Source organism: Chiloscyllium punctatum, chromosome 42, assembly GCF_047496795.1.
Source record: "Chiloscyllium punctatum isolate Juve2018m chromosome 42, sChiPun1.3, whole genome shotgun sequence".
Classification (NCBI taxonomy): domain Eukaryota; kingdom Metazoa; phylum Chordata; class Chondrichthyes; order Orectolobiformes; family Hemiscylliidae; genus Chiloscyllium; species Chiloscyllium punctatum.
In genome coordinates, this window is record NC_092780.1 from 22,252,425 (window position 1) to 22,273,329 (window position 20,905).

At 37.3% G+C, this 20,905-nt stretch overlaps 2 protein-coding genes across 8 annotated transcripts in view; one reads left to right on the forward strand and one right to left on the reverse strand.

The window, feature by feature from the left end:
• The window catches only part of nags (N-acetylglutamate synthase), a 49,527-nt gene extending 36,641 nt beyond the window's left edge, over nucleotides 1-12,886 (forward strand). For all 3 annotated transcript variants that reach the window (XM_072561625.1, XM_072561626.1, XM_072561627.1), the window contains one exon: nucleotides 6,185-12,886. In XM_072561625.1, coding sequence (XP_072417726.1) covers nucleotides 6,185-6,365 — 181 coding nt within the window. In that variant the 3' untranslated portion in view covers nucleotides 6,366-12,886. The remainder of the gene's footprint in view (nucleotides 1-6,184) is intronic.
• The window catches only part of tmem101 (transmembrane protein 101), a 121,646-nt gene that overhangs the window by 91,909 nt on the left and 8,832 nt on the right, over nucleotides 1-20,905 (reverse strand). For 2 of the 5 annotated variants that reach the window (XM_072561632.1, XM_072561633.1), the window contains exon 4: nucleotides 20,523-20,583. In XM_072561632.1, the coding sequence (XP_072417733.1) occupies nucleotides 20,523-20,583 (61 nt within the window). Of the gene's footprint in view, nucleotides 1-13,460; nucleotides 20,584-20,905 lie in introns of those variants that run through there. The other 3 variants (XM_072561631.1, XM_072561630.1, XM_072561629.1) reach the window with 3 other exon arrangements.

The window sequence follows — 20,905 nt, forward strand, 5'->3', positions numbered from 1 at the left end:
ATTTCTAGAAGAAAGTGGCTGTGGATTTGGAAGGTACTATCTAAGGAGTTTTGGTGAATTTGATTCTGCTGGCAAACAGTGGTGGGACTCCACAATCAGGTTCTCTGCTCATTGCTCTATACCTTATGGTCCTGTGCTTTCCTCTTCACTGGCTCATTTGTAATGTTAATGATTAGGGAAAATAATTGATTAGCTTTTCCTCTCCTTTTGTGACCTTAATGAAAATATGTCCTGCTCCCAAAGGATCCTGTAGAAACTGTGTTTGGATAGCACAAAAAAAATTAAAATTTAATTATGCAGCAGAGCATTAAATAATAATCACATTCACCAGTTTCAAAGCAATTTGTTTTCCGTTCTTTAAAATTACTTTTGAAGTGGGAATAGTGAGAAAGATCTAATCCTGAATCTTTGATTTAGAACATAGTTTCTGATCTGACTTTACTGCAATACATGTTTTCCAGGAGCCAAGATCACCACAGGTCTAACAAACCTAACAGGCAGGAAGCAAAGCATAAAGTTTCAATAACTCAGCTAAAATTTCACAAATGCAGCAGATGTCTCTGCTCCCACTCTTTTCTCCAAAATATTCTGGAATTCCCTCTAAAAATGTATTCGTTCCACGTCCCATCTCATAGTAGATTCACAGAAAGTCATAGAATCTTTACAGAATGGAAAAAAGGCCCTTTGGCTTCTCGTAACAATGCCAGTCATCTATTTATTCTAATCCTGTTTTCCAACGTTTGGCCCATTGTTTTGTATGCTTTGGGGTTTCAAGTGTTCCAGGAGAAAGTGAGGACTGCAGATGCTGGAGATCAGAGTCGAGAGTGTGGTGCTGGAAAAGCACAGCAGGTCAGACAGCATCCAGGGAACAGGAGAATCCACATTTCGGGCATATGTCCTTCATCAGGAATCAAATGTTCATCTAAATACTTTTTAAATGTCTTGAAAGTTTCTGCCTTTAACACCCTATTAGGCAGTGAGTTCCAGATACCCACCACCTTCTTAGTGAAAATGTTTTCTGTAAAATGTCCTGGAAATCTTCTGCTCCTTATCTTAAAACTATTTCCTCTGCTTGTTGACCCCTCCACTAAAAGGTTTCTCCTTATCCATCGTATATTTGCCCGTACACCTCAAACAGGTTCCAGGTTCCCCACAGCCCTCTAGTTCCAAGATAACAGTGGAGTAGCAGAGCTATATGCGGATTCTTACCCAGGCCTTATCAGCCCCTATTATCTTTCTTTCTTTTCTGCTTTTTTTTTGTTATTTCCTTTCATTTTCCTTTTCTTTGGCCGGGTAGTCCGGTGGCATCGGTGCAGCAGTGAGAACGGGCCATACGTGCAGAGGGCAGCGCTTTCTGATCATTGGAGGCAGCGACAGCAAAACTCCTCCAGCAATTGGAGGGGACAGCAGACTCTTCAAGATGGCAAGGCGACAACATGGAGGGCGGCGCATGGCGCTGTGGCAGCCTGGCCTGGCCTGACAGCAGAGCTAGGGACTCCTGGTCGCAATTTGCCTGGAATGGCGTCATCGAGGGGGCTGCGGAGCCAGGGACTTCTGGTTGCAGTCATGGTCGGCTCAGAATGGGGACTCCTGGTTATCGGTGAGGTGACAGTAACAGCAGAGCTGGGTCTCTGGTTGCGGGGCTGAGTGTAGGTTCAACGTAGGACTCGGCAATAACGAGATGGACCCAGGAGCGGAGATGGCGCCTAAAGAATGGCGACTCCTACATTGGTGGGTCCGGCACAGACAGCACTGGAGGAGAGATGGGGGGACAGTGTTGCTGGTGAGCCGGGTTCATGGTGGAGAAAGCAGAATGAAGATACATTCTCTTCCAGTGATATCTTAAACTATTCGAAATGGTGCAGAATTGTGGCAACATTTGAAGCTTTTCACTGTAAAATATAAATCATTAAATTCAGTTCTGATTTCTAAGGAAAACAATTCCAGCCTATCTAGTCTCTCTTCATAGCTGAATCTCCTCTTGCAGCCTCTCTACAACAATGACATCCTTCTTCAGCTGTGGTGACCAAAATTGCATACAATATTCCAGCTGTGAGCTAACGGTATATACAGTTCCATCATAATTAGAACAGTACAGCACAGAACAGGCCCTTCAGCCCACGATGTTGTGCCAAAATTCCTTGCTCTTCTATTCAACACCTTGACTGCTGCCTTAATCTGAATTTTCAACCTCATTAAAATGAATTTCCTGTACCAAACATTTGCTGGGTCTTCATAAAATCCTCTTAACATTTTTCTTTTGCCCAGGAGACACCTTGGAACACTTTTCTACATTAATTATTTCCAGACTTGTGCAGCAGTTTAATACCTGATTTAATAAACTATAACCTCACATGAATACCACAGCTTGTTGCCTTGCCCATGTCTAACAATTCATTGTGTGGATTATTTTATGAACAATAAATTTACGAGGTTGGATCCTTGGGTTGAATATTTGCTCGATGAGGGTCGTCTGAATCAGAAAATTTCCTGGCTCCCTCTACTTGCCTCTGGACGAAATGCCCTGTCAGAACCTGATTTTTGCTCCAAGATTGGTGGAGAATAGTGGAAGACAGCCAAATGCCAAAGCAAGAAATTTACAAGTCCTGTCTTTAATCAATTAGCAGATGTCCCCTTAAATCTTGATGTGTAGCCTTCACCCTTCACCTCATCACCCTCTGCAAGTATTCTCCATGTCGCCTCATGCCCCCTTGTCAATTCATGCTTTCACCCACTCCATGCCTCCTTATAGCCCTCATGACACATGCTAACTCAAGCCAATACATGCCATAATGTCCACCAACCTTTGCTTTTAATGTCCTCTGTGCCAACTCATCCAATATCCACCATGGGTAGACCTTAGGAGCCATTTTAAAATGAAGGGTCTAAGTATCTATTGTTGCCTTACTAAATTTAAAAATATTCCCACTCATGAAAATCCATTAAAAACTTTTAAATCCCCTCAAATAATTAATCCCTAATAAAAGCAACTAGACTTGTATACCTAGCCCCAGATCAATACTTCAGTAATCTCGTTGAGCTGTTAATCAAACTCTGAACCTAGGACCTTTGCTAAGATAATTGTATAAGGTGGGAAAGCAGTAAACCATGATAATAGAGTAATGATAGCCCTTGTGGAAATGGAAGCAAATAGCTATTTAAGAAGCTTCTCTTTGGAGGTTTTTAAAACACCTCTTGGTGTTTCTATTTTTTTTGAGACATGGCCCTCTCCAAAGTTTTGGGGCTTGAATTAGATCAGTAACAGGTTTGGAAGCAAAGAGGCTTAATCAACTAACGGACTTGCACTGCATGGCAGTGACCGTGTACAGATATCACAATGGTGGATTACACTTGACATAACAAAGGAGTCAACACTTCTGTTCTATTCTGACAGATTGTAGTTCTCAGAATTTAGCTTTCACACAGTAAGACTCAGCTTGCAATATGAATAGAAAATCTTACAATGTTTAGTAGTACAGAACTTACAACTGCTGAAAAAAAGGACAAAATTTTATGAAAGCATTCATCTTGCATTCATCAGGACAAGAAATAATAAAGTAAAAGAGAAACACCATTTATACTGTATGAGAGGAGAATGCTTTTTGGTAACAAGTGGACTTTGAGTAGTAGATGTGCTGCTGTGGAGAATGATGAGTAACAGTTAACTGCCAAAACCTGTTTAGATTTTAAACCAGGCAGGCTGATTCTAACAGGCTAAGGCATTGCCCAAGAAATGAACCAGCGAATGCCTGTCACCTATTTTGTTGAGTGTTCTTTCCATTTACCTTGTGTATTCATATATGTAGTTTCCACGTGCCACACTGCAAGCCCAACTGGCAATCTTAAATTGGTTGTCAGTACAATTCTTTGGACACTCTCAATTATTTTGGTGGAAGCTGGTACAATTGCAACATTTAAAAGGCACTTGGATGGGTATATGAATAGGAAGGGTTTGGAAGGATATGGGCCAAGTGCTGGAAGGTGGGACCAGATTGGGTTGGGATATCTGTTCGGCATGGATGGGTTGGACCGAAGGGTCTGTTTCCATGCTGTGACTCTATTTAGCAAAATGTGTCTTTTCACAGCAATAAATAATACAATTCTGGAACTTTTAAAGACACATCCCAAGTACAGGTCTTCTGACTGGAAAGAAAAGTTGCTACCACGATTCTTTGAAGTCCAGCACCCTTTAATACGGAGGTCTCCACTTTTCCTTAAGGCCCAGTTGATTTTAAAAGTCTGTGCCCACTGTTCCTGTACTGCACCCTCACGTCCACTGCGCTGTACAGCTCAGTCTGCATGCCGCTGACCCCTCTCCTGCTGCGCACTGTCTCCTGACCCTCTGCTGTTCTGTGCTGTCTGGCTGCTGTTCTTTAGCTCAGGTATGAATGTTTAACTACAGTCCCATCACAGACTGCAGGTGAGCAATATTGCAGATAATCAGTTCATCGCTTAAAAGCAAATTAAAGTTATTACATTGGAAAATACCAAATACGAAGTCAAACTGAAGGAACTAAGCAAAAAATAGGACAGTGCACACCAGAAGGTACACACATTCTGTGACAGGTACTACTTATACAATCCTGCATCCAATTCTCCCACACCTGCTCCTCTGCCACCTCCTTTTCCATCCCTTACTTATTGTGTTTTCCTTCATCCCTGTTGCTAGTTTCCTCATTGTTATGCCATTCCTGCTTCTGCTTAAGTCTGTCTTCCTTTTCTTCTGCCACTCTTGTTCCTCCTGCCTCTGTCTGCTTTTCTTAATCTTCTGTTATGTTTACTTGCGCAACGTACAGACACATCAGCAAACCGAAGCAGAGACTGAGTGGCACAGACAGAACGGGATAGCCAGAATGGCATAGAAACTAATTTATAGAGGTAAGCCTGCTTGTATGCAACAGCCAGCTGAATGAAATTTTGGCAAGTCGATGCCACGTACAAGCCGGCTTGACTGTTGATCAACCAAATTGTTGTGACTCCAGCCAGTTACAGAGGGGGCTTGACAGAATAAGGACAAATATTATTTTGGAATCTTGATCCAGAGCCAATGTTTAATCTAAATCTGGACCCATTTTCCTTTCTCCAAATTTTCTCCTCTTTTATTTAGAGATACAGCCGCTTAATGGTAAAATCCATAGTCCAATTGTCCATTCTTTACACATGACCATAGGCAATGGATGTCAATGGACTATTTGGTCATGGTTGTCAGCTGAGAACAGCACTGCTAAAGTTAATCATGTATGTACCTTATACCAAGTGTCACTGTTAATGTCTAAATGCAGCATGTCTGGTTGGATTTCACCATCCTACCACACCTCATATCCAATGCAATCTCACCAATTTATGGCCAGTTGTGGGGAATCCACCTAGTACTAATGTTGAGTAGCTTCAGGTTAGATTTTGTATTCAACCTGGTACTTGACTGATCTGCATGTCTCAATACTGGATTTTTAAGTCATTTATTCACAGCTTCTCTCATGACCAGGACTATCATTATATGGTATAATTAAATGTGTCACAATATCCATAACCCAGTCTTGGATTTTATTTTCCAATTGGTACAATATACCAGTTGTTGCTTTGGCAGGTATAAGGATGCCAGAAAGGAGTACTGTAAATAACTGCATCTTTCTCATTATTTAACTTCACTCTTTTCCAAACAATATAAAAACTAGGAACAGGAGTAAGCCATTTGACCCTAGGAGCTGTTTGACCACCAGTAAGACTATGGCTGATCTGATCTTGGCCTCAACTTGACAATCTGCTTAATCACGATAAACCTCAATTTCGTGCAATGCAAAAATCTGTCATAACTGGGCCTAACTATATTCAGTGACAGCCTCCATTGTAATCTGCTATGAGGAGAGGAATCGCTACATTTCCATCTTAAATAGATGACCCTTTTAATCTGAAGCTAGTGTTAGGTGTGTAGGTCAGGGGTAAATATGGGGAATGGGTATGGATGGGTTACTCTTCCGAGGGTCGGCGTGGACTTGTTGGACCGAAGGGCCTGTTTCCATACTGAAGGGAATCTAGTCTAAACTGCTCAAATTGATATTTTCTTGTTTTCATTAATTTGATTCTTGTTTTGATTTAGCTGAATATTTGAAGAGTTGATGTGTATTTTCTAGCCACCGTGGTCAATGCAGTTCACAACTAATATACATGGTTTTCTCTTGTACAGGTATTTCAAACAGTGCGATGGAAGCTTTACAACTGGAGAGTGGATTGTCTTTTGGTATGGCCTATCTAATATGCGTGACTCTTATGAACTTGTGGACCATGCAGAAAGTTTACCTGATTCATTTATACAACCAAATCAGCCTCTAAACCAGCCATCATCTGCTACAGAAAACTCAAACTAAATCTCAGCACTTTCTGTGCTAGGTTTTCTTCGTCATCTGAATCTGAAAAATCACTGCTCTAAAGTTAGATTTGCCTTAGTTTACTTCTTTGGCATACCCAGTCACCCTGAATGCCTCGTCCTTTTTAATCTGTTGAGTGGGATTGGTTGCCTACAAATTCTATTATACTAAAAGAGTGAAAAATTCTATTTTTATTAGCACAAGGCTAGTAAAATCAAAATTAATGAGAATTTCAAAAACAGTTACCATTTTAAAATCAACTACATTTCTGTCTTCTACAAAATATTTGTTGCAAATGATAACAATGATTGTTAAGCTTGTTTTTACTAAAACTGAGCAGAGAGATGCACAGGCAAGCTTGCTCACAGACTCATCAAACAAACTGTGCCATCATCCCCCATTTGGAAATGTCCAAGAGCAGAACAATGGACCTCTCAATGATGCATATGATTTCCATTGACTCAGAGGAAGGTTACACACAAAGTGCAGTCTGTTAGCTAAAACAGGTTGCCACTCATAGCCAAACTGAGGAAAATGTGTCTGATGAGAACAATTGTCTTGAATGAGATATAAGAAGCTAGATCTACTATGTAGAAACCTCCAAGAGGGAGTTAACTTCAAATTGAATTATGTAAAGATTCTTGTGGCCAGTGATTCTGAATTCCTTGCATAAAATCCACGAGAAAGTTTTTTTTTAAAAAATGGTAGTTTAATAACCTGGAAGGAAACCCCTATCTGTATAGTGCGTGTTTCAAGTGTGGCTTTCTTCAATGGTGTAAATGAGGAATGCAAATCACATTGGTAGCAGTACATACCTCCCTTGAAATGGTAGAATAGTGGTTGGTTATTTACCTGAATTGTAATCCAGAGCATTGAACAAATAATCCAAAGCCATGAGTTCAAATCCCACAATGAGCACATGAGATTGTGAATAAATGAATCAAGAATGAAAAAGTTGAATCACAAATTAGGGCAATGTAATGACTAGCCTTTGTAAAAGCCTATCTAGTTTACTGCTATCCTGGAAGAAAGGATTTTTGCCAGTCTTAGTTTGTACTTGACTTTTCAGTCTTGGCAATGCAACTTAACTGACCTCTGAAATGGTTGAGCTGGGCATTCTGTTAAGGACAGTCAGGGATGGCAAACAAATTCTTCCTTGTCAGTAGCGTCCAAGTGCTATGACTGAATTAAAAATCATGTAAAGAGCAGCGAGAAAATGACAGAATTGTATCACTCCTAAAAGAATTAGCTAAAAGCTAAGCACGTAATTAGAGCTCTACACCTATTGTTTGAGAGTCAACCATGCTATTCAATTTGACAGTTATTTTAGAACTGAAAAAGACCCCGCTAGCAGTTCCTGGAAGGCAATCATATAATACAATAAAAGCAATATGTATTGCAGAAACTCAGCAGAACTGCAAGAATAAGTGAAAGGAGAAACAGTTAATATTTGAGGCCATTCAGCTCGTCAGGTCCATGTCTCGACCAATTCAGCTAATCCCACCTGTACCTTTGCCCCACAGTAGTCCTGCAATTATTTTATCTTCCCATCACCATTGGGTTCTTATACCAGTCACCTTCAATTGGTGTTCTCTGCTGCTCAACAGTTTTCTACTGTCTACTCGTCAAGACCACAAAATTTTGAGCACCTCTATCAAACCATCTCTGCATCGTTTCTCGTCAAAGGAGAACAAACCTAGCTTCTTGTAGAATGCATTAGATTCTCTCATTCCTGGAACCATTCTTGCAAATCGGTTCTGCCTGTTCATCCTTCCTCAAACAAGGTGCCCCAGAATTGGACACATTACTCCTGTTGAGGCTGAGCCAGATTCATCACTAAATTCCTTGCTTTTTAATCTATATGCCTCTACTTATAAACCCCAAGATCCCATCTGCTTTTTGAGCCTTGGTGCAGGGTGCTATTGACCACATGCACATCACTTTCAATGTGCCATGCATCAGTGTTATGCTGGTCAAAATGGGATTCATTCCCCTCCACCTCCATATGACACATTGTCATTGATTGTGTTCCATCTGGCAATAACCATAAAAGCTTCATTCCACAGCAGTCAGCCTACAAATGAGTCACCAAAGCAACTCAAAAAGTAATTATTGGATGACAAGGGCTTTTCTTTTTACTTAAATTAGCAGACAGCACCCGGTTTGTGTGCTACCTGCAATTGCCCCAGCAGTCAAAGGGTTTTTGTTCATTTTCAGCCCCTATCCAAATTTAGCCAATAACATAATCAGCATTATCTTTTGAGATATTTGTATCTGGAAAGAAATGTGAAGAAAACTAATAATGTATAACTTACATGTGAGAATTGTATCCACTATTCCAGATATATATCTGTAAGCAGTCTGGGCTATAGTTCATAATGGGTAAAGGTGAGAGATTTTTATTTAATTATATTAATTTTCTTTCAGCAATGGTTTCATATCCTATCATGGATATGCAGTGGTACTAATATGTATCACTTATAAATTCATTTCAAGATAATTAGGAACTTGCCAAACTGTTCAAGCAGACAATCCTGTCCTAATTGTAGACTGTAAGAGTGGAGCAGAAATAATATATTCAGCCGCCTGAATTGCTCCACCATTCAATCACAGCTGAGATGTTTCTCAATAGTAATAAGCCAAAGGTAGGGCTGGAATTAATGCATCTCTGTCTTAGGTCTAGTGCACATTTGTTTTTTCTTTCCTCCATTTGTATTTTGAGTATTGAATTCCTTCTTGACTCTGAAAGCTTTCAAATTAAAACCTATGTATTTATGAAACAATTTGTTTTAATCAAAGGAACAGAAATGCCAAGACCCTCAACGTGATTGTTATAATTTGTGACACATTTCAATGACAAAGAATGAACAGATTACTTGTCAGTTCTGTGCTGTTGAGAGATTTTAAATTCTACTCTTTATCTAACTTTGATTAGTTGTGGACAAGGATGATGTCCAAAAAAAAAGCAAATGTGGTTTTGCATCAATTCCCTCCATTTTTAGGAGACCTTTTATTCATCATGAATGCTACCTCAACGGAAATCTTTACCCTTGGAGTAGGCAAATAACATTTTAGTAATCCATTTACTCATAAAAGCATTTGAATATTAATGCTGAATATTAATGTGGTATTGGCATAGTGATGAACAGATGAGCAGCTGTTCATTTGTCACTACACTGCTGATGGAAGGGTAATTTTGTGAGGCTTTTGTTTTTCTAATAAAGTTCCGGTCTACTGAGGCTGCGTGCTCAACTGAACGGACAATTAATTTTATGAGGACTCAGTCCACTTGTACTCCAAGGAGTCTGACATTGTGCTTAACTGTCTATTCCTCCTTGGTTGATTTTGTTTTGTTAAAAAACACAAATGAGATGTTACTTCAATAATATGAAAGATGGGGTCATGGCATCAGATGCCATTAGGGTTTTCTATCAAAATGCTCAGTGTTTTCTCTATGGTGCATCTCACTAATACTTATTTATAAAAACAGTTTGAAACTGCAGAATGCTTATGAGTCTCTATTCCAATTTCCCAGTCGCTTTAAAAGGTGTGTGTTCTTGACGGCCACTATTTGTAGTGGATTTGTTACTGGATGGTGAAGGAACTGGATGCATTGAAGCTGCTGGACAGTTTCCATAGTCTCATTTAGGGTCAGTTCTTTGCACTTGGAAGAATTAGCATTGTGTTTTGTTTCAGAAGAGAAAAGGTTGAAAAACAATGTTATTCTAAGTCAATTCTAGTCACGGTGACAGTGTTTGAGATTTTTGACCAGAACATTTACTGATAAATACATCTCTCGAAATCTAGAACACAGCCAATGCTATCCTGGATCACCAGATACTAAAGTCAACATAAAAAAGGTCATAAGTTGTAAAATGAACCCTGTTTTAAAAAACATTTACAGAGGTGAAAGATAACTTCACTTAAATATTGACAAGGATTAGAATCTTATGCCAAATGTAAAAAAAAAGCAATACGATTAAATAACTGAGCCACCAGGCCAATGCGGCTTGTAGACATCACCCCTAGGGGTTCAGATCACCCCCAAAATGTCAATTTTGTGAAATAAGCAAGTGTTATTCTGATCAAAAACTGAATATGTTTTATCTCAATGTCTGTTTATTTAGCTCGGTAGCAAATCTATTTTGTGAGGCAATATTTAAAATGTTGTGTAATGAGAAGGCCACATGAGATAAATTTCCTTCAGTTTAAATTAAGGCATCCTTTAAAATACATATACTATGTAACCAAAGTCAACACACAGTCATTGTGTATTGCTCGGAAAAGAATATATTTTGCTGAAACCTTTTGTCATTCATTCTTCATGAGAGTTCCAGGGGAACAACATTTGTATTAGAAGTGTGCTGATGGTTGGCAAGTGGATTGGTATAGGTATTGTCGAGAGTGGAAAAGCACAGGTCAGGCAGCACCAGAGGAACAAGAGAAGTGACATTTCGGGTACAAGCCCTTCATCAAGTATAGATATTGCTATAGAGAATGCATCAGTTAGATAACAAGTGACAGCTTGCAAGTTTTATTTATATTTAAATAGGCAGATTGACTCTGATTACCCTAAAGAATTAACCAGATTGCTGTTAGCTATTTTGTTCAGTATAAACAGGTGCAGTATGTGTACTTGTCTTTCTATCTGCAAGGAACAGGCTCCTGCATATCAAGGTATGCAGTTTCCAGTACAGGAAAGTATGTTATACTGTGAGCCAGAGAATCTTAAATTGGTTGACAATGTAATTCATAACTTATCTGGGATTGTTTAACAAATGCTGACAAAAATCACAGAATCACATCTAATGTTGGATAATTTAGAGGTTTGCAAACACGGGCTGCTGCTGCTATTGCATAGCAGCAGTGTACGACAGCTACTTTTACCAGTTAGTCGAATTTATGAGATACCTTACCCTTCTGGATAATGAGTCTGGGCGCTTTTCAAGTCCAAAGTAGCATTTGTGAGTTTGTACAATGTTCAGCATTCAATGGAAAAATAATATGATTAACATATACATTTTCCAGTAATGCTAGCTGAGAAAATGGCTATGCATTGGGGCTCCTGCAGTTCCATACAGCGCAACATTGACCCTGTCAGCAATCTTGTTAAGGCCCAAGCATTTGCTCACTATGCACGCAAGGTGAAATAGAGCACATCAAAGCCATTTGCATAATTTGTAGTGTGAAGTAGAAACATAGGTGGTGATCACCACTAACAGGATGCTGCCTTGATGTCTCAATGATGTTCTGCCCATCACACGAATGAGGAAAGTGGCATATGAATTTCACAGCTGGTGTGATGCTAGGTTTGCAGGCCATACATCTAGAAAACTGCCAGACCATACAAAATAGCATGTCACTTCGGTTGCTCACACCAGACAAAAGTACTGACCTTGCCTAACCAGCCTATGATTGCAAAACTGTGAAAATAGTTCCCAACACTGGGATTCTGTGCTTGGGCAAGATTTTCTAAATAAAAAGAATGTGTATACACAATACACTAGTTCAACTGAGCAAAGTAGTTGACAGCCATACTGATTCATTCCTCAGGGCAATGCCTTGACGATTCAAAGTAAAGCTACCTGGTTTAAGTTTAAACAAAACTTGGCAGTTAACTGTCAGTCATCATCCAATTTTTGCATTCTTCATCGCACATCTCTACCAACTAACCAATATGCCCTTCTCAGTATGAAAATGTTCATATTATATTGATTTTCCCTCTTCAGGAAAATTTGTAACAAAATCAACATGAAATATAAAAACTTGTGGCTTTCTTTTGCTCTCAGCAATACAAAAGTCAATACATTAAAATGTATAGTTATATTGGACAGCATTTTTAATTTATGCATGGATCTCCAAGGGGCCAGACTTTCCATAGACTTCAAAAATTGGTACTCTTGGTTTCCAACAATAATGTAAACATTGAACCATCAGATAAAGAATTTAGCCACATGGTCCCCATCCTGTTCTGTGCAGAGTTAGTTGGTTTTACCCATGTGGAGCTGTAAATGGTCAGAGTTAGGCAATGAAGAAATAACCATAGGTTCCTGCTGCCACTCACTATCTAGTAACTCCTGTTGGCAATGCAAGTTAGTGGAACCAGCATTTAATTGTCTTAGACATAGTGGATGAATAGTCTGTAGGACCTCATTTACAAATTACAGCAATAAATTGTAGCTATTACTGCATATCTAACCATACACAGTTTGCAATTTCTATAAATCTATTATACAATCTATGATATGGGTTTGATATTGCAATGCCACTCATTATACCCAAATGTTTTCTTGTCCCCTTTAAATATACTGAATACTAAAAAACCAGAATCAATTCAGCAAGTACCTCAATGTTTAGTGAATATCGGGTATTGCTCAGAGTCTTAAATGTACATATCTTGTTTTGAACAGTTTACTTAAAAAAGTGTGGTATAATCTCAACTTTAACTAATTTGGCTAACTTTAACACTTGCTTTGTTTTTGAAATAATACTTTATCAATAAAAAACTAGTGAGTAATTTATTTCATTTGTTGAGTAATTTTGAATATTCTTACATACATATAAACCAAAGTTTGATATGCACACACCCATTAAGTTAATCTGTAATTCACAGTAGTTGGTAGTTCTTAAAATGGATATCTGGCTGTAGTGTCAGTGAATCAGGCTGCTTTGTTATGGACGGTGTCTTAAATGTTTCTTGGAGTTGCGCTAATCCAGGTAAGTGGGAGTATTTCAATCACACTCCTTACTCAGGCTTTATTGTTAGTGGACAGTTATGATTCCCAGACCTGCTCTTGTAGGCACACTATTTATACAGCTAGTTCAGTTGAGTTTCTGATCAGTAGTTAAAACCCAAGGATGTCAATAGTGGGGATTCAGTGACCATAATGTCATTCAATATCAAAGGATGATGGTTACATTCTGTCGTCTTGTTGTAGCTGGGCATTGGTAAGTAATAATGGTGTCATGCAAGTTCTGGGCAATGGGGTCTTGCTGCATTTTCTCAGACTGCTTCAGTCATTATTCCTTTTATCCAAATCAACATTATGAATTATATAGAAGATTTTAAAACCACAATAAAAGAGATATTTGAAGCACTTCCAAAATTACTGTTTATTTTTTCATTCATGCATCTCTGAACCTGTCCAGCCAAACACACATGAATCTTATGATATTGCATCTTGTTGAACAACCACATCGCCCATTAGTAGAAAGCACTATTCAAATATGGCTGCCACTTCTTTTAAAAAGTGTCCAAATTAAGTTTTCAGGAGTTACCTGGTTGAGTAGTTCATAGGTCAAAAGCGTGCTGGTCCTTAACCTCAAAATCAGAAAATACACAGCAAAAGGTTAACTGTAAAGCTTCACATAAAATGAAAGCTGGGGAGTAGTTGAGAAAGTAAAAAGTACAAAGGTGGAAAATTATAATATGTTTAAACCGGTTAAAAGTAAAAAAAACACGACTGTTTTAGCATGTTTTATTGTAATATATTTACAGTAGGGAAAATTCTATCAAAATGCTAGCTGAGAAAGAAAATATCTACATGGATATTATGGACACATTGTAAATTGGAAGCAATGCAAAAGGTCTGCTAACAGACACACGCTCATTTGGACAATGATTGATTAATGGTTATGCTTTTCTTATATAATTTACCAAACCTACAACAATGGAGTTTACTTGGAGTGGACACACCGATGCATATTGTAATCTTAACAGCAACAGTTACACATTCAAGGTAAAGTTATTTCTCGTGAGACAGGCATATAAATTTAGCGAAAACACTCCTGAAAAAAAAATTGACAAATGAAAAACTAGATCGAAAACTTTACTACATTTATACCCTTGAAGTTTAGTTTTACTTTTCCATCTAATCTGTGGAGAACAAGCTTAATATTTCGAAATTTTAATATAAACTCAAAGTTGGTACTGAATGCAAAAGTGTTTTGAGCTTTAACAAAAGTATCAATTTAGTTACATAAAACATATACATTATGCTTTTTCAAAGTGTAAACATTTTTCAGTTATACATTGCTAATAGTGCACTTCATATATTGAAAGATTCTGAGCTGGCTATAGAAAGATAACCCAGTTAGTATTAAATTGTAAAATATTTCAAGTATACAACAGGCAGTGTCCAAAAATTTTACACTACCCATACATACAAGTTTGGTGAGGTTTTCTTAACAAACAAATGGGACTAAATTTTGTCAATGAATGGAAAATTCAATCTCATTGAGGATCAGAGATCTCCTTTAGTTAGGTCTTTAGGTTTAAGATAAGCCACAGGTAGTACAATAAAGTAGCTGCTATGTACTTAAAAGCAAAAGCGCACAACAAAACAGGTCACATTCCAGAGTTTCATTAGAAGCAGGTGTCTAGAACTCCCCACTGCACCAATCCTTGGCAAGCAATTTAATGATTTCCTTTTAGTCCAGATCCTTTTAAGGAGGTTCTTATTGTTGTTCTGGCTACACTTCTCCAACTAATTCAACTAACACTTTAAAATTAACAAGCTTAAATATTAAAAGTAACTTCTTAGATTATCTGGTCAGTGTGCTTGAGCAAACTAATCTGATCCTACTTTTGTTTTATTTGACCACACTGATCAATAATCTAGTCAACAGAAGACTGTACAGTTCCTCAAATTACAGTTTCTTTAATTTTGGGTCTGCACAAGCCATTTATGCCAGTGCAAAACTGAACTTTAATATTTGCATAAGATGAAATGTTGTTTGTGATCCTGTACTCCTTTCAGTGGATAAGTTAACAAATGGAGAATATTGATTGGTTTTACATGAAGCATTAGATCCTGTGGATAAAATGTAAATAGTTTTTTTTTACATATAATAACAGATTATGCAAGCTTATTTACCATCGGATTCCTTTACTGTATGTACAGTCAAAAATTATTAGTGAAGTCCCTTGGCAATGAATTGGGGATTGGGCATGCACAGAAGTATATTTCTGACATAACTACAAAATACTATGACATTAACAATGATGCTTATCCAGATTGTGCAAACAGTGTACACAAAAAGACTTTACATTTACTGGCTCCAGTTTAAATTAGCAAATGTTAATCATAAATTAGATTCAAAAAGGAACATGCACCCATTTATAATGAATGATTTGTTAAAAAAAAACAAGCCTTACTGTTCTTTAGTCATTATTTTTGACGAATATGATTTTTCACAACTATTATGGACAAAATTTACATCAGATTTAAACTTCTGGGTTTGCCTTATACACAACATAATTTGCTTAAAATCACCCAGTTTGTGAAATCAAACCAAAATGGATTATTTAACTGGGCAGTGGAACACTGTAATTTTAAAAAAGTCAGTTCTATAACTAAAAGTTGTAAATCTATCTTTCATGAAATCAACAAGCTAATAATGTGTTGCATTTGTATTGCGCCCAATCCCACACTAACACTCTGAGTTTACAGTATTAGCTGTTCAGGTGGGAAGATGGTGGGAACTGGAAATTACCTCAACATGGGTCACCACACATTGCCAGAAGAGCACTGGCACAACCCTTCACTCCTAACAGTACTGAATGTTAAAAGAGTGGACAGAATGAATGGAAAGATACACTTTAACTATTCATATATTTTGAGAAGTGTGGAGAGAGAAATATACTCTAAATTGTCCATCTAATAGGATTTCTGTATAACTACGGACACGCGTCCAGATATGGAAGGCACATTACAATTTAATAAAGCCAATCTTCCTGAGGAAGGCCTACAAATGGAACAGCTAAATACAAAGATTTAAAATCTGAACAGGACAGCTAAAACGCGCAGTAATAGTGAAACATTTTAAATTGGCTTGAAATTTCCCATTTCAGTACATACTAAAGCTTCATATGTGAAGTGGAATATTTGCAATGAGTGGAATGCATCTTATTGCATTTGACAAGGTGAAAACAGAAGAAGATTCATGACATTCTAATTTACTTTTAAAGCTTTAAACTGTTTTGGTCTTGGAAGCATACTTACTTAATTGACTGCCACAAAAATCAAAGCATTGAAAAAGATTGATACATTACTGTACTAGAATAGTTATTAATTTCATAACAGAAAATCCTAGGATGAGTACTTCCTGCATGAGATATCCTCTACTCAGAATTGCTTTCAATTAAAAATTAAGCTTTTCTGCCTGTTTGAGGCATGTTACTTTACTTCTGTTTACTCATATGTGGAGCATTATTAATCAAAGAAACATAACTTAAAACATTTGCAAAATGTCTGATCTTCACAAAGGAAATGTGAACGAGAAGAACATATTTCAACTAATATCCTTTCAATTTAATAAAATGATTTCGTACTGAAGGGTGGTCCAATAGCCATTTACCTAAATTAAGACATTAGTGATAACCACAGTCATTAACATTTTCTATTTCAAACCAACTTTGTTTAAAAAGAGCGTAAATATATATAAATTACACAAGAAAGAGAGAGAATGTGTGCGTGTCAAATAGCACAGCATTAAATGTTAAAAAACTCCCAAATCTACAACTGGTACTCCCATTTTTGAAAGAATGCTGCACTACACTGTAAACTATGAATTTGAATTGATATTCAATCACTACATAAAGTGACACCATTTCAATTTAAAGGAAGAAAGCTGCATTTAAACAAGTTAAGGCCCAGGTTTAATAATAGATATTTATTCTATTTAGTCCATGTGACAGTTGGTTGACAATCTGGGTCTTCCTGAATAATATTAAGTTGAAAATCAATAATTTCTCAAAAACTATTATGACATATGCTTGTGATTGGTCAGTGAATATTTAAAGAGCTTTAAACAGAAACGTTCAAGTTCACTTCAGATAGTTTCACTTCAACAGTTACCCAGGGGCTATTTAATTATTCACAAGAGTGTAAAAATTAGTGCTGAAAGAAACTTAAATATTTTGCACTTTTTGCATTCAAAGTTAGCATAAGGTACTCAAGTCAAATACACAATGGATACTCATGAAATTAAGCCTCTCAATTTCTTGCTTTAACACTTGTCTTAATCCAAAATGCTATCATTTAATAAGTGTTCCATTTTCTACCTCAGCCATTAAGATCCAAGTTAGTTAACAAATTAGTACCATGTTACTCTGGACAATTTGTGGTTGACATGTATTGCTTGTGATTTCACTTCATCTTTTGACTTTTATAATAGCAAAGAAAAAGCATACTGCAGTCCAATGCAGCAAGTACAGATGGTAATTCTTTCCCACAACTTACCATTTGCAAGACTCACTTACATTGTAAAATATAGATGAAAAAATTTCAGGGAGAAAGTGAGGACTGCAGACGCTGGAGATCAGAGCTGAAAATGTGTTGCTGGAAAAGCACAGCAGGTCAGGCAGCATCCAAGGAGCAGGAGAATCAATGTTTTGGGCATAAGCCCTTCTTCAGGAATGGCTCCTGATGCAGCACTTGGATGCTGCCTGACCTGCTGCACTTTTCCAGCAACACATTTTAAGATCAAAAAATTTCAAACAGTAGTAGCATAGTAATTCATTATTAATAGTTTCTAGATGAATTCTTATCAGGTATTAGTCTAAACCCTTTAAATATACAATATTTAAAGCACAATACTGGCCCCTGCTGCAATATACAGGAGTGTAGTCTAATACAATTCAGATCAAACAAAACAGATAGCAGTAAGTGAACTGCATCCTGTTCATCCAGATTCACATTCCTCCCCCAATATAAATAGGCTAGTCATGGAAAACATGTCATAATAATCTAGAGAAGGATAAATTATGTTTTATATACCTCAATTTCAAAAAGCAACAAAGATTTTAAATCTTGAAATATTAAAACTTCATACATTTTAGAAACATGAGCTACCAAGCCTGTAGTAGTCTTAATACATACAATACAGTCCCTACATTCCAAGCAAATTACCCAGTTGCTACCACTGACAGGTGTGATAAGTACCATAACATTGCACAAGCACTCTAAGTCACAATAAAAATTACTTCAAGATTTTTTTCTTGCGAAATATCTTGCTTTTGGTTTTTGCCTTTGAGCAATCCCACTATTCCTGCACAGGTAACAAAGGAAAAAGGACTTGAATAGCTTGATCTCCTCCTCAACTGCAAACAGATTATAAAGATGAAAAACTAAAATGGAACAATGGACAGAAGGCCTTCAGCTGTTTTTGTGTTAAATCTCATTTGTTAAATAATAAATTCCATTGCTACTTATCTGCAAGCAGAAATAAAGAAAGAAAAAAAAATGCTAAATATAACTGCAATGAAAAAAAGAACTAAGAATTTTAACTAACAAATAAAAACCAACTCAAAGATTAACATAAACAAACTATGACAAAATCCATAGCACTACTGCAACTCATTTTCATAATTCTGAAATTCCTAATGGTAATCTAGCTGAACACAAAATATCCTCTCCTTTCTCACTAAGGCACTACTGTTTTAATTCTAATTTGAATCTGTTTGGTCACTAAATGTTTTTGAAGAGCTATACAATCTCCACATTGATTTGCTTGGTGGGAAACTAGGGATGCTAAAGGGAAAATAAAGAGAGCTTACAGTTAGTCTGAAAACTAATGAACGTTCCCAATGATTTATCATACTTCGGGAGGAATACTTTTCGATCTTATCAAAGCTTTTCCCATTATTGCTTCACTGAGAAAAAAAAGTGGAGACAAAGGATTTCATGGTTGCAGCCTCTTAAGAAACTTTTTAGATTAGGATATGCAGTTTTACATTTTTAAAATACAAACTGATCTTCCTCCACAGGGAACTGTTTATTATTTGTCAAAGGAAACAGATGCTGTAAAACCTAAAGGACTCAGAAATCTGAGATGAGAGTGAAAAAGTCATACAAATTAACTAAAAGATTAGCAACAGCAAAAAAACCTGGAACATTAGCTATGCGCCGCATCTAAAAACCAAAATTGATATTGCTGTGAAGAGGAGTATGGACCTGCACTGCAAAGCTGATCAGCTGATTTTCTGGTAGCTTCACCATTGATCTGCCCACACAGCTACAAAACTAAAATGGGCCATTTTAAAAGAGAAATCCTTCTGGATCAGATAGGGTTTCAATTCTACTTAAGCTACTTCAGATCTGAAGAACTTGATGGATGCACTGCCTTGTTAAACTGTGCAGCGGGGGATACCAGTGGCATTGTGGTGGAAAATAAAACTGGTCATATAAAAGAACAATGTTCTCAAAATGTCCTGCTGGCTCTGTAGGAAACCCACTGACCTTACACAAAAGTAGTCTCTTGAAGTTGCCAGCTAGATCAGCTGGGACCTCAGTTGCACATTTCCAGTGTAGCTTGCCAGCATGAATAACTGAGACATGATGGGAAAGAAATAGGAAAAATTGTTGGGAATTTTAAAGCTGGAAAGAAGTCAATTTACCGGTGCTAAGAGAAACTTTTCAAAAATTATTTTGCTAGGAGAATAAATGAATACACAACAAATTTCATCATTCATAGGACATCACACTGTAACAAATTCTGGGTCTTTTATATCATTCATGATGCAGCACATAGATCTAATAATTTATTCAAATTGGAATTAAGTGAAAAAGGAGGAGATCAATAAAACAGACAGTGGGCTACGTTTCTAAACATATACTCCTGGCATGAAAGCTGACCTGCCAAAAGCAGCTCTCGATTTCTCTGCATAGGTCCTAGAGAGTGAGCACTGCCATAGAAGCATACATCCACCAAGTCGGCCCTCAGAGATTCACTAGCATCCAAACAATTGTTCATACACAAGTTTTGTTTTCTACAGAACTGTCCAAGAAAATGATCTATAGTGAAAATATATTTAAGAACCTATACATTTAAAAAAGTCAAATAAATAGCAGTACAAGGCAGTTGCTTCATTTGTGCCATGCATTAAAGAACCCCACGTTTAAAAGTATTAACAATCTGTTGCCAAAATTATAGCAGCACCAAAAATGCCCACATTCTGCCCAAGGAGCTTCATTTGATTCCAGAATTCAATCCGACGGGAATGATGCCAATAGCCCACATTGCCATCGATGAAGAGAACTACAAGAGGCATAAGAACAGACAGTATCTGGGCTGCAGTCCGTACACAATAGCCAGAGAGGAAAGACAAGGCCAGTACAGCATATAGTACAAACAACAACTGGAGTGTAATTTCACCTCCTATGATGTGGTTCAGATAGGCCAGACGGTCCTCCTTACTGTGCTGCAGGGAGTAGGCCTGTAGATTAAATACCAAACAATTAGAATCCCACAACTTTTAAAAGGTATTGTGGAAACAGCACAAACTTAAACTTGCCAGCTAATACGCAAGATGTGCAATGGTTGTAACTTAAACATTGTCATAGAAATTGATAACTTAGCCCCAGTAACCACTACAAATGCCAGGCTGCACTAACTGATAAGCTTTTTGGGATTAAGAAAAAATTTGTACAGAACAACATTATGAACAATTAGCACTGGGTCCAAATTTGTACTCAAAAAAAAAGGTTCTCACTCCGAAATGAATATGCCAAGTTCAAAGACGTAACCTCCTACTGTGC